Source organism: Alligator mississippiensis, chromosome 4, assembly GCF_030867095.1.
Source record: "Alligator mississippiensis isolate rAllMis1 chromosome 4, rAllMis1, whole genome shotgun sequence".
Taxonomy (NCBI): Eukaryota; Metazoa; Chordata; order Crocodylia; family Alligatoridae; genus Alligator; species Alligator mississippiensis.
Window position 1 is genome coordinate 96,589,436 of NC_081827.1, and position 13,542 is coordinate 96,602,977.

Below are 13,542 nucleotides of genomic sequence, written 5' to 3' on the forward strand. Positions count from 1 at the left end.
AGTAATAGATGCATATATAGTACATGGTTCCAAAAAGTGTGGAATGGGCACTGTTTTATGAGGATAATTAGCACTTTTCCTTCCGCTGCAAGGTTTGAGTCAGAGAGCTTTAAAGAACAGCTGCAATTTAGTCCTGATATACATAAGTAATTTTGTGTTTTCAGCATTTCATTACTTCTGGTTCAAGAATTCAAGACTTTTTTTTCATATTGCACAATCCATTATATATATCCATAAGGTGTTGAAAGGCTGAAGCCTATGATATTAAAAAGGATGATTTAAAGCTCCTGGATGAAGACTGGTCAAAAACTCAACCTCTGGGGCAGAATCAGTCTATTGCAAGGGTAAAGCTAACAAGCTAATCTCTGCCCCAAACAGGATTTTCTTGCAGGGTGGGGGGTGGGGAGGTGATACCATATCAAGACTGTGGGATAAACTACAAGAAATCAAGAGTATTGAAAAACTAACCTCATATACAGACTGTATAAAGTGTGTATATGTATATATCTATTAATAGATATACACACGTGTGTAAAATATACATACACAGTCACATACATACATATGTGTGTGTGTTTACATACGCACACATACTTGCATACATGAACGAATATGCATGAATGAATGAATATAGTATTAGATTGATGTAGCTTTTATGGTCCAAGAATTATGTGAGAAGCAAGGATCTCTTAGGGCAATATCTTTTTATTCTACCAGCTGCATAGATAGGATCGAGTTGGACAAGCTTTTGAATGCAAGACATTCATGAATATTAATATGTGTATGGACTGCAAAATGTGAAAAAGAAAAGTCTGAAATAAAAAACAATTATAGAAGTAACAACATCAACTGCTATGTAAATTACTAACAGGACAAGTTATTTTGAGGGTTATCATATATTCCCTGAAGGGATCTTTTTTTTTTTTAACAAGTACTTTACAAGTATAATTGTATCAATAATGAACCCATATCTTCTTTCTTTATGATCCTTAGCCTAAGAATTAGGTCGTACATTTAATTCATTCTGTCAGAAGCAATAAAAGTAGTGCCATCGCTGTCAAACAGCAAATAATAATTAAAATCACACCCGGGCATTTATTCTACTAGTAGCAGTTGAAGTGAATCAGAAAATAAACATCCTGATTAACCCAGGTGGCTTGATTATTCTCCCAGTTAGGCTTTACATAAAAAAAATATTCCAAATTTTGTGTTCAAAGTTATTGTGAAATGACTTTAATATTGTACAACCAGTAGATTTTTTTTAGCTGTTGGAATTTAACTAGTAAAATTAAGTTGTAGGCTGCTGCCTTCATACTTTGAGAGCTCTTTCATTGCCAAAGCTGACATAGGCTGAATCTGAAGGTAATGCATCATCAGTAAGTTCACATAGCTGTCATTCTGATTATTTATTTGTTTCTTTCTAGATTGCGCATTCCCAAGGAGCTGCTACACAAACCCTAATGGATGGAACAGCACAAAGAATACAAATTGTCCCAGGTGATTCAGGACTGTCTTTACCACAACGCATACAGGTATGTTTCAGCTAAAATATCTTGCAGTAATATGATACACTTATCTCTAGGGACCTATCCCTACTTCACGGCGGAAGTGGGGTGCATGGCATCACCTTTAATTTTGCAGGTTTCCCTGCACACCCCTCCACCCTACTGATTGGTGGAGGGGCCGTGTGCTTGTACCTTGCTCCCCATTGACGGGGAGACGAAAATGTGGTTTTAAATATGGCGCCATTTTTACGTCCTGCCACTGATTGGCTGAGGGGCCCTGGAGGCCCTGATATTTGTTGCTGACTAGCGGGGAGGCAACAACCACCCCAGGTTTAAAACCATGGTTTTTGCTTCCCTGCCAATCAGGAGGGAGTGGTGGGACACCTCTGCCATTTAACGGCTGGGGATGGGGGATGGCATGTGGAGGAACATGAAAGATTAAAGGAGATGCTATGCACGCCATTTCTGCCATGAATTTGGTAGGTTCCTACCTATCTCTTTCTTTTTTCACATGTCCTTCCTTTTTAATTACTTCCTGTTCTTTTCTGAAATGTAAAGAGAAAGATGCTCTTGATGACAAATTCCTCTGTGGTATATAGTGATTGGACTTCATGTTGTCACTTGCTTTCTACTGAAGGGTTGCAAAATTCAGCTTCAGATTATTAAGAAATGCAATAACTTATCATTGAACTCTGAGAAATTCACAGTGGAGGGTGGCTTTGGAAACGTTTTTCCTTCTTTTTTTTTCTAGTTGTCTGCTTAGGTGGATTCGTGTACTTTTGCACAGAACCCTATTGACTGCAGTGTGTTTGAGGGAGGGTTTATCTAGATTTGATAGACATACAAGAATAACATACAGTAGAAATCTACTAAAAGTACCATTTAAGCAGTCAAATCTGTCTGAATGATTGTTAAAATTTCAGAAAGGAGTTATTTGAGTGTTTTATAGTGTACAAGTAAGTAAACTATAATGTAAAGCATCTACTGAACTGGAGAAAGTGATTCTGTATTATAGTATGTACACTTTGTTTTCTTAAAAATCAGAAGTGGCCAACCTGTGGCACAGGCAGCCTGTGTGTGGGGAAAATGGCAGATTGAGGAGGATACAGGCAGCAAAGTGGCAGATAGGGCAGGAAGCAGAAAGCAAAGCAGCTGCTTAGGTAAGAGAAGGAGACTGGAAAGTTACTCAGGAAGGATGCAGGGCTAATGTGTGGCATTTCTTGTCAAAAAGGTTGGCTCCACCGAAATAAACGATGCGTGTATTTTTAACCGTGGTGAAAATTTAAAGGAGGAAGCAATGATAAAAGTGCTAGCTTGGGCCAGGGAGAGAGTTATTTTTCAGTTTTCAGGTCAGTGAAAGATTTCTTGGTCATCTTTGAACTTCACTCTAGTTTTTATACCCTTTTTTCCTCAACCCATGAATGGGAATATTGGCTGTTTGCAGATGTCAAAAGAACCAAAAATGGTGCTTTACTTTAGACTCAGCATGCTCCCACGCCAAGCCCAGCACATGCCCAGAAAAGGTAGCATGTTAGTTGCACCTGACTTTCCCAACATCTATAAAGATCGGGTGCTTAACTGGGGCTTTTTGGTGCTTTTATTTAATAGCTGATTCAATCTAATAGCTCATTCTAATAGCTGATCTATACAGATGCTGTGGAGCCGCTTTGATATTCCCCACCCCCATCTGGTGGCACCCATTATTTCTACCTTACGCCACCAGGGGGCTTATGAGTAATAACCCCCCCCCCCCCAAATGCCGCACAGCCATTGGCCAGGCAGGGCAAAGCTGCTGCTTGTCTGGGAGGTGCAGGAAGGCCGGGCTGGCTCCTACTGCTGTGTGCTGCTTGTCCAGAGGCAGCTCAGTGGCTCAGTTTCACACTGGACGAGCCAGCTGGACAAGTGGCGGGGAGGGGCATAGCCCCTGCTCTCAGTACATTCTGCCTTCTACCCAGTGCAACTCTAACCCCTCCCACCCCATGCAGATCCTGGGGCACATGCCCCTGCCCCGTGCCCTCTTGGACTGGCGGTGGGATTAGTGGTGAGAGCCACTGGACAAGCTACCACACGAGCAGCTCCCAGACAGGTGGCGCACAGCAGCGTAAGCCACCCTACCCCCTCCCTGTGCAGTGCTTGCCCTGACTTGGGTCCCAGCCCCAATCCCTCCCTCTCTGCAGAAGTGTTCATCTGCCCCCACAAGCCCCTTCCCTCCCCCACCACAACAGACTTACCAGCTGGATTCAGCTGTGTTGACTGTGGTAAAGGAACCAATCCCCCATTTATAACATAGTTCCTATGGGAAAAATCGTTTCCGAGTTACAACTCAAGATGCAGTTTTCAGGAACCAGTTGTATTGTAAGTCTGAGGACTGCCTGTAGTAATAGAGACCATATAAGGATCTGCAAAGAACAGATGGGCATTAAAGTTAAATTCAAGTAAAAACTTCAAATTAGGGTTATTTCTACTGACCTATATATAACTCATGCTCTGTAGCTGAGCATTCCTGTTTAGAAAGATTCTCTTTGATTTTTTTTAAATAAATTGAGCATCCTTCAGCAAAGACCTGTTTTGCTGGACAAAGTTAAGAGAGAGAGACTGGCAGTGAATAGAAATGGGTTTTATAATAGAAATTGGCTTCAGCCTTAACTATTGTGCCTAAATCTTTAAGATTAGTATCTTCTGACATGCTGGCAAAATGTACAATTAGCAAAGCATAAATGAATACGGTCCTGCTTTATTTTTATTTGAAAATAAGAAATAAACGAAAATATATATATTTTTATCCTTAAAAATGATATTCTTGATTATTAAAAGCAACTTATTGCCAAAAAACATTCCTTAAAAGAAAGAAAAGGTGGCAGGGAGAAATATAACTATTTAGTTTTATCTACTTTAGCTGGGGCATGTGTACAAGGATGTTAAATAAATGCACGTATTCCAGTGGTGCCCAACTCAAATGACTCCCTGGTAACACTATTGCCATTTGTTTTGTTGCCAGATATCCAGCTCCCCACAGGCCCAGAATACATTGCTCCGGGGATTGGATCTTGGTTACCCCGGTATATTCAATTGAGAATAACATTTTTGCTCGCTCTATTGTTCATTGGTAGTTTTATTTTGTGCGAAGCAAACAAGAATGGATGAAGTAATAAAGATCTAAACCTGCAAAATGCTGAGTACTCTAGCAGTGTGCTATGTATTTTCTATTCCAATTAATAAAATGGGAATTGAGGTTGCTAGAGGACTAGAGCTACTAGAGTAGTGATTGAATGAGCCTTAGAACTTGGAGTAGGTTTTCTAATGTTCTAAAATTCATGGGAGTGAGAGTATTGAGTTTGTTCAGTGGTTTGTAAAAAATGTGGACCATTTACAAAATTTGAATGTGGATTTAGATTAAGATTTCAAACACCTCTAAAGTTTGTTTATGTATATGTTTTAATTTCAGTGGTTTTTTGCTTGAGCTTAACTCACTGGGAGAGGGCAGTCCTATACATAGAAGTCAAACACAAAAGACGCTTTCTTTTTGGTGCAAGTTAGGGCCCCAAAATGAACTTAACATACCGTAACAATTTGAGATAATGCATTTATCAGATTGTCACAGATCAGCAGACGGGCCAGAAGATACAGATTGTAACAGCACTTGATCAGAGCACAACAGGCAAGCAGTTCATCTTAACAAATCATGATGGCTCTACCCCAAGCAAGGTGATCCTTGCCAGACAAGAGTCTACTCCTGGAAAAGTTTTCCTAGCAACTCCAGATGCTGCAGGTGTCAATCAGCTGTTTTTTGCATCCCCTGATATATCTGCGCAACACATCCAGGTAGAGCATCCACTTTTATTTTATAATATTCAAATAGGATAAGAAGAGATGTTTGTTTTCAAATATTGTCTGTGCTGGTTTTGTCTTTTCAGTCTTTTTACTAGATAGAATTTGAGAATGAAGGAAGTGATTTCTTCTTTAGTACGTGTTGTAGTGTCATGGGTTTTTGTACTCTATTTTAAGTAAAACTCAAAAAGTGTAAGGGTCAATGGGATAACATTTACAGTGCTTGTTGCATAAATTATTTTGAAAAGAAAGCTTGAAAGAGAAGACATTGAAGGCCTGTCAGACTAGGTTAGGATGCCTGATCCAAATGTATGGAAAGCATGGAAGGACAAAAAGGTGAATGTAGTTGTGTCCTTTCTTTCCTTTTTTTTTTTTCTCGTGTCTTTCAAATCTGACAAGCTGTGCCACAAGCGCTTCTGCTGTAGCCTCAAACTTGCAACCTGTGGTTTGCCAACCATGAGCCTTGGCACCCACACTACCCCAGCCCCCATATAAGTTGGGTAAAGCAAAGAATTTGGGGAAAGATAGAAAGGCTGTGTTTAATATTTGTTGTGCTTTCAGAAGTTATCATGCAAGGCAGTGATTCTCAACCAGGTTGCCATGCAGTGTTAGCACTGTTAAATATACAGATACAATTCACAAGATGAACCCAGAGATTTCAACTAGGAATCCATAGTGTTAAAAGCACCCTGTCCTGCTGTGGTCTTTCGGAGTTCTTTGCAACAGAAGAATTGGTCTGTTGTTTTTCTGTAGTCAAAAAACAAGTGAAAATTAAGAGGTAGCATTTTCTGAAAGGTGCCTTAGGTTTAACAAGGGGTCCTTGAGTCTAAAAAGGTTGACAACCACTGAGGTAAGGCCTCTGGAGTATTTGCAGTCATATTCTGTTTTCTGTTAATGAATTTTTCAGTAATTACTATTTTTATGGCAATTTACTTTCTAATTTTCCCTTCATAAGAGTTTCATTTAATTCTACATTCTCCTCGTGTTCTTGCCTATCTTTTCTCCTAACTTGTCCCTGCATTTGTAGTTTTATGCCTTCTTTGGTTTTACATCATTCATTTGAAACAACCGACTGTGTCCTGTGCACAAAAATCTCTTCCTATCTTTGAAGTCCTACTTTGAAATTTATGTTCTATTCAAAGCCTTTCTCCATTCGTCTTTTTACTCAAAGTGACTCTGCATCATCTCACGTGGCAACTCTAGTTTTGTCTGTCATTTATCCAAGATAGGTTGTGAACTCTTGGAGGTATGGACTTGACTTCCTCATGGGCCAAATCCTGTTGATCTTGCTTAAATAAAACTCCTGATTTCAGTTTATGTTTGGCCTATGGAAGGACTCAAAGAATTTCTTGCATGATCTATGTAGTGTCATGATCATATATAGTACTGAATTATAGGAAATGTAGTGAAATTAAAGGGTCATTTTCTATGCTTTATCATTAAGCTAGTTTTTATTTAAATGATTTATTTAAAAAAAAAACCCCAAAAAACATTAGCGATCAGATGTAGTACCTGAAATAGTAAGTGGTTGTTTAACTCTACTGGAAATGAATGCGTGTATGTTTTGTATCTATATGAGCATTACCAAGAATTGAATTTTAAAACTGTTTTAGAAATACCTGTAACTCTCTTATCCCTTTTCACTGACTAAAGTTAATGCTTCAGTCCAAGTTCCTATTTTAATCAAAATTTCCACTAAAGGGTCTTGTTTTGATTTAGGCAACTCAGGAATGAAAGACTCAACAGTCCTATAAGAAAGCATTGGAAATGAGACATGCTTTTGAAATGTGCCAGTGTTTTGCTCTTTCTGCTGGGATTTCGATTTTTATTCATTTCTGTTTTGCGTAGTTCTTACCATCAAGATGATGTTTGCTAATTATGTGGTTACATGGTCCTTTTTATTATGCAGTGTGCTTCATTAGTTATAATATTTGCAGTATTTGAAATTGTAGAGCTAATGATCTAGTAGTACTATTGCTGTGAATAGTTTAATCCCTATGGGCACCTATGCATGTCGTCTGCTCTAACGTGTGCTAATTAACATGCATCAGAGCATACTCAAATAGAGTCTCCTGGAGCACGTTAATTAACACACTCCAGCAGCCTCCATGTCACATGCGTTCAGCATTCCCATGCTTCAAAATGGTAGTGGGGGCGCTTGAACTAAAGCCACCATTTTGAAGCCCGGGACACTGAATACACTGCAGGCACTTTAATTACAGTGGCTCTCAGAGCTCCTTTACTTAAAGTGCCGCTCCTCATACCTCGGAGCATGTGTATAGATGCCTTATTATTACATTTAGTCATTGGAATATTCTTAATTTTCCTTGCATGCAATATATCACAGAAAGCAATGTGCTCAGATGACAAACATTTTTCAAAATACAAATACCTTCTGCAAAAAATGTATCTGGATAGGTTTTAGTTTGGCCCTTGAAAATTTTCACCCCACCCTGACTGTTGTTTTTCCTTAGCATACTAATATGTCTATACACAGGCATCTGTCAAAGTCATAAATGGTAATTGAGGGGACTTGGCATGTTGTACATCTGCATTTTAGAAAGGGGCTTCTTAAGGATGAGATTTGCTTTTTATTTTTTCTTTAAGTAAGAAAGAGAAAAATAATTTAATATTTTTTTCAGATTTTAACAGACCACTCTTCTGCAGAACAGACCCTAAATAAAGTATTTGATCTCTGCGTTGTATGTGGAGACAAGGCATCAGGTAACTTTTTCTACATTGACACTTTTTGAAAGCAGTTTAAGGTTATTCTTTAGAGACTGCATGATTATATACATAGGTATATTCTTTTCTCCATTAGATTGCTTTAATATATAATTTGATTGAATTGTCCTTTCATATAAAAACATACCAAGCATAGCTAAAACTGTCCAGACATGCGAGTTTTTAACTGTAGCTTTAATAAATTAGCATTTGTTCAAACTTTTGATTTAAAATAATTTTCCCACGTATTTGTATGAAAGCCTTTTCATGTTCATGTGATATAATGGGCCAGAATCAAATTAATAAGTGGACAAGTCATTCAGACACCTACATTAAAAAAAAAAGTTGTAAAATGAATTGTTTCATTGTTACTGTTATCTGAAAGACTTTAAAATTTAAAGGAAAAAGTATCAGTGAAAAAATGTTGTTGGTTACTCATAATGTGTAACAGGCAGGAAAGGAAGACTTTTATAAAGTGTTCTTGTAAGTTATTTGATCTAGGTAGTTCGATTAATGTTTCTTGAAGCAATGAGAACACTTTATAATTGAATTAACAATCGGGAGAATAAAATGTGTGCATGAACTGTAAAGATAAACAGGGAAAAACAAGAAGTGCTCTGCTCAGTGTTATCAGAGAGCTAAAAATATGGACAAGCAGTGTGAAAAAAGGAAGCCAATGTCAAGAATGCAGTGGTGGCTGAGGAGTCCATGGAGAGCTCTGGTGTCCATCCTGACTTTTTGCCAGCTCTGTCATAACCATAGTCTGCCAGAATTTGAACCCAGTTAGAACAGGAAAATAGAATCTGCCACTTACACAGAGCTGCAATCTCTGCTTCTCCAGCGTTGTTTGGCTTAAACTGTCATCCTGTCTGCACACACTGCACGAATGGACCAGGGGGGGCACAACTTAGCTGAGGGTTTATAAATAAAAAATGGCTAGATTTAGCTCAGATAGGGAAGTAATTTGTCCCATCCAACAGTCTTTATGAAGTCTCTATGATGGACCTTAGTTTGTACATCAGCCCTTAGCTGTACCTTCATTGGTACTTTCTGTTAAGGTTTCCATATCTGAGGGAGGCTGAAAGAGAACGGATAAAATGTGAACATAAAGGTGACAAGTATTAAGGGGCTGTGTGACCACCGGGCCTCAAACATCCTGTCCCGAGCTTCTTTGCTACGAGTGTACCCCGATGTCCGCCTTGGCGTCGCAGGTGGCCCTTCAAGGAGGTGTTTACTCGCGATGCAATCCTCCCCTATCTCGCCTGCCATGACTTTGAATCTTGCTACAGTGGGTGGAGAGGAGCTTCGGTATTGCTACAACTCCCTTAGGGCCACTTACTTCTCTGGTGGTCTTCTGCGAGGCTTCACCTCCCCTCTACCTCACCCTGTACCCAGCCTGGCAGGCCACTGTTGGTCCTGCGGCCGCTCCCTCGCACAATGGATGTATGTCGTTTCCTGGGCTTTCAGGCCTCTGGTGTTCTCAGTTGACACGCCCCCCCCCCCCCCCCAATCCTGGGTTCTCTCAGGTTCACCTCTCTACCCAACCCCTCCGGATGTGGGGAAACACAAAACTACTTTACAAGAAAAAAAAAGAAAAACCTTCACCAGCACCGTGTGCCCCTCCTTCTCCTGAAGTATCTCTCAGCACTCAGACTCGGCCCCTAGGGCCCACACCTATCCTCCCAGCACCCCTTTATCCCCTTGAGGCTATCTACAGTTTTACCCGTGGACCTAAGCCCTCCGGGTTATCCCAAATCTCTCCTGTCTCTGCCCTCTGGGCTCTTTAGGAGTAAAGTTCCTTCTCCAGTCTTGTCAATATTGCCGCCCTCTGGGCCTTCTTGATTACACTGCCCTCTCTCTGGGCCTTCTCTGGTAAATATTGCCCTCTCTCTGGGCCTCCTGGGTAACGTTGCCCTCTCTCTGGGCTTCCTGGATAATGTTGCCCTCTCTCTGGGTCTTCTGGGTAATGTTGCCCACTCTCTTGGTCTTCTGGGCAACACCTCTCTCCCTGGGGTGTACCCTCGGGTCCCACTAGTCCTGCGGAGGCTGCCGGGCTCGGGGTCTCTCCAGCCTCCGTCTTCCTCCCCCTCCTTTCTTCACACTAGAGCTCCTGCCCCAAGTGCGGGTTTACCTTCACCGCCGTCGGTGGCTCCGCCCTTGCCGCGTGAGGCGTCGGATCCTCTTCTGTGGGGGATCAGTGTCTCCTGCTCCGCTCCGAGCTGCTGGTAAACACGTCTGGCTGAGATTTCTCCTGGTGTCTGATCCCCTGCCTCTTTGTGGGCTGTCTTTTTTATCCCTGCCGGCCAGTAATTGCCACTGATGTCACTGGCCGGCCGCAGCTGTATGAAAGTGCAGCTGATGGCTCGCGCGGGTTCCTTCCGGTGTTCTTGCTTTGCCATCAGTCTTGCTGCAGGTAAGTGCTCTTTTTTCACTTTTGCTTTTTCTGTTCTTCCCCTGTTTTCTGGTCCCGGGGTTTCCCCCTTAGTTTTTAGGGTCTCCCTCTCCTTCCCCCCCCCCCCCCCCCCGTTTGTTTCTCCCTGTGACAGGCTGCTAAAGTGTTTCTCCTGGAAAGGAGAGGAAGAAGGAAGAGTTGGAGTAAAATACTTGGGACTAGGGCTGATAAAACAATTTAATAAAAAAAAAAAGGTGTTTTTTTGAGCCTAAAGCTTTCATTCAAAACACTTAAGTTTGACAGACTTTTGCTAAATGCAAGGAAGGTTTCCATAGGAACCTTGCCTGGATTCCCAGCTGGTTGACCCCACATCCAGGGAACCTTGGGACCATCTTGGACTGCTCAGTGAAACTGGCATTCTTGTCTGACATTTATATTGAAATTTACAAGAGCACCAATTTTTTGGAAAGCAGCTGCATGATCCAAATAGCTGCTGGTTTGCCAAGTGTTTGAAACAAGTTTTTATCAGTACCCTGCAAACTGGAAAGTCAGATTTTTTTGAAGCAAGTTCTATTATCAGAGAGTCTGAATAAAAGAATGGAGGTACTCTACGTAGAGCCGCTTTTGATGCACTCAGGTTGAAAAATAAGTGTTTTGGAAAATAAACCAAACAAGTGTTTTAAGTCATTAATTTCAAACTGCAAAAAAAAGCTCTCTTTCTTTTCTCTTTTTTAAGTGTTATGTGAAATGACATTCTTGTGCCATTTGAAATGGTTAACAGCATTTTGAACAAATGGTGAACTCTGCGAATTTTAGATATTGAAGCAGAAATTTGTAAAGAAAGAAAAATATGTGGAAAATTAAAATGTATTTTCCTTGAAATCTTGAAGTAATCCACTTTTGAGACTTATGTCTGAGAGTTGCCTATACTTTTCCTTTTGCAAGGACTGATCTGTGTAAATCACCAATATTTTCAGACTTAAGTCTGTAAAACTGAAAATGTATTTAAGTAAATATCAAGTATAAAGAGAGAGAATGATAGCAATGTCTTGTCTTATATTGTTCTGTGACTAGGACGTCATTATGGAGCAGTAACATGTGAGGGATGCAAAGGATTCTTTAAAAGAAGTATACGAAAGAATTTAGTTTATTCCTGCCGAGGAACAAAAGACTGTGTTATTAACAAACATCACAGGAACAGATGTCAGTACTGTAGGCTGCAACGATGTATTGCTTTTGGAATGAAACAGGATTGTAAGTATGAATTGTAAAAGTATATGGATTAATTTTGTTACATTTAACAAGTTAGGAAGGTTTGAGCTACAAAACATATACTTAGTTATATTAAAATCAAATTGGGGTGTACCTAGGATTACATACTGTTAGAGGCCTACCTAAATTGTGGTTTCACAAATTTTGTGGAAACCGTGAAATCTGGGGTTCCGCCCACAAAATCCAGGGTTGCCCATGAAATCTGTGAAAAAAAACCTTAATAAATTTTTATTAAGTCTTCCCTTCCCTGGCGGGCCTCAGAACCTGCCCTGGAGAGGAAGGCACTGGCTGGTGGGGTAGCACAAAGCGGGCAGCACACAATATACTGACTGCCCCTCCTTTCTTCCTCCCTGGGCCTCTCTGCCAGTCATAGAATCATAGAAAATTAGGGTTTTAAGGGACCTCAGGAGTTCATCTAGTTGAACACCCTGCTCAAAGCAGGATCATCCCTAACTAGATCAATCCAGCCAAAGCTTTGTCTAGCTGGGTCTTAAAAACCTTCAAGGATGGAGATTCCACCACCTGTCTAGGTAACCTGTTCCAGTGTTTTATTACCATCCCAGTGAGGAACTTTTTCCTAATATCTAACCTAAATTTCCCTTGCTGCAACTTGAGACCATTGTTCCTTGTTCTATCATCTGCCATCACTGAGAACAGTCCAGCTCCATCCTCTTTCAAACCTCCCTTCAGGTAATTGAAGGCTGCTATTAAATCCCCACTCAATCTTCTCTTCTCCAAACTAAATAAGCCCAGTTCTCTCTGCCTCTCCTCATATGTCATGTACCCCAGCCTCCTAACTATTTTGTTGCCCTCCACTGGACTCCTTCCAATTTGTCCACATCCTTTCTGTAGTGAGGGACCCAAAACTGAATACAGTACTCCAGATGTTGCCTCACCAGTGCTGAATAGAGGGGAATAATCACTTCCCTTGACCTACTGGCAACACTCCTACCAATGCAGCTCAGTACCATTAGCCTTCTTAGCAACAAGGGCACACTGTTGGCTCATTCAGCTTCTTGTCCACTGTAACCCCCAGATCCTTTTCTGCAGAGCTGCTGCCCAGGCAGTCCATCTTCCAGGTCATTGATAACAACATTGAACAAAAGCAGCCCAGGACCAACCCCTGGGACACTCCGCTTGATACTGCCAACTAGACATTGAGCCATTGATTACTACCCTCTGATCCCAGTGCTCCAGCCAGTTTTCTATCCAGCCAGTCTGTTTATGTAGCCCATACTTCCTTAGCTTCCCTGCGAGAATGTTGTGGGAGATTGTATCAAAAGACTTGCTAAAGTAAAGGTACACCACATCCACTGGTCTCCCAGCATCCACAGAACCAGTCATCTCATCATAGAAGGCAATCGGGTTGATCAGGCATGGTGAATCCATGCTGACTGTCTACTTCCAGACCCAATGAGAGGCCCCAAAGGCTAGGTGACATGGCTGTACAGGCTGAGCCTTAAAACATTTCCACAACTGGAGCCATAAAGACAGATTGTTCATAGAGTGGTTCCAGTGGTTCCTAACTTTTAATGTCTTTAAATAAGCAAAGTAGATTGAGGCCTATTTAAAATTATGTATTTGTTGAGACTATAGTTTACAAGCCTGATTCATGGCACTTTTCTGTGGTGGTTCTATTAATGAAAGTGGAGTTAGATTATTTTAAAACTGCTCTAACAGAGGAAAAAATAAGTTCCAAATACTTTTAAAAGTTCCACACTTTTAGTCAGCATTTTTGTTTTACAATGACAAAAACCTATACTTATATTAATAGTTTGTTTCTAGCTATTTTTTCTTAAGAGAAATTTTCCCTGGGAGCCC

The 13,542-nt window shown here is 40.8% G+C and overlaps 1 protein-coding gene across 9 annotated transcripts in view; it reads left to right on the plus strand.

The window, feature by feature from the left end:
• Positions 1 to 13,542, plus strand: part of NR2C1 (nuclear receptor subfamily 2 group C member 1) — a 93,853-nt gene that overhangs the window by 39,831 nt on the left and 40,480 nt on the right. For all 9 annotated transcript variants that reach the window (XR_009461693.1, XM_019489326.2, XM_019489319.2 and 6 more), the window contains 4 exons: positions 1,425 to 1,532; positions 5,097 to 5,327; positions 7,976 to 8,057; positions 11,524 to 11,703. Coding sequence is in view for 8 of the 9 variants with exons in the window: in XM_019489326.2 (XP_019344871.1) it covers positions 1,425 to 1,532; positions 5,097 to 5,327; positions 7,976 to 8,057; positions 11,524 to 11,703 (601 nt within the window). In the remaining variant the exon portion in view is untranslated. The remainder of the gene's footprint in view (positions 1 to 1,424; positions 1,533 to 5,096; positions 5,328 to 7,975; positions 8,058 to 11,523; positions 11,704 to 13,542) is intronic.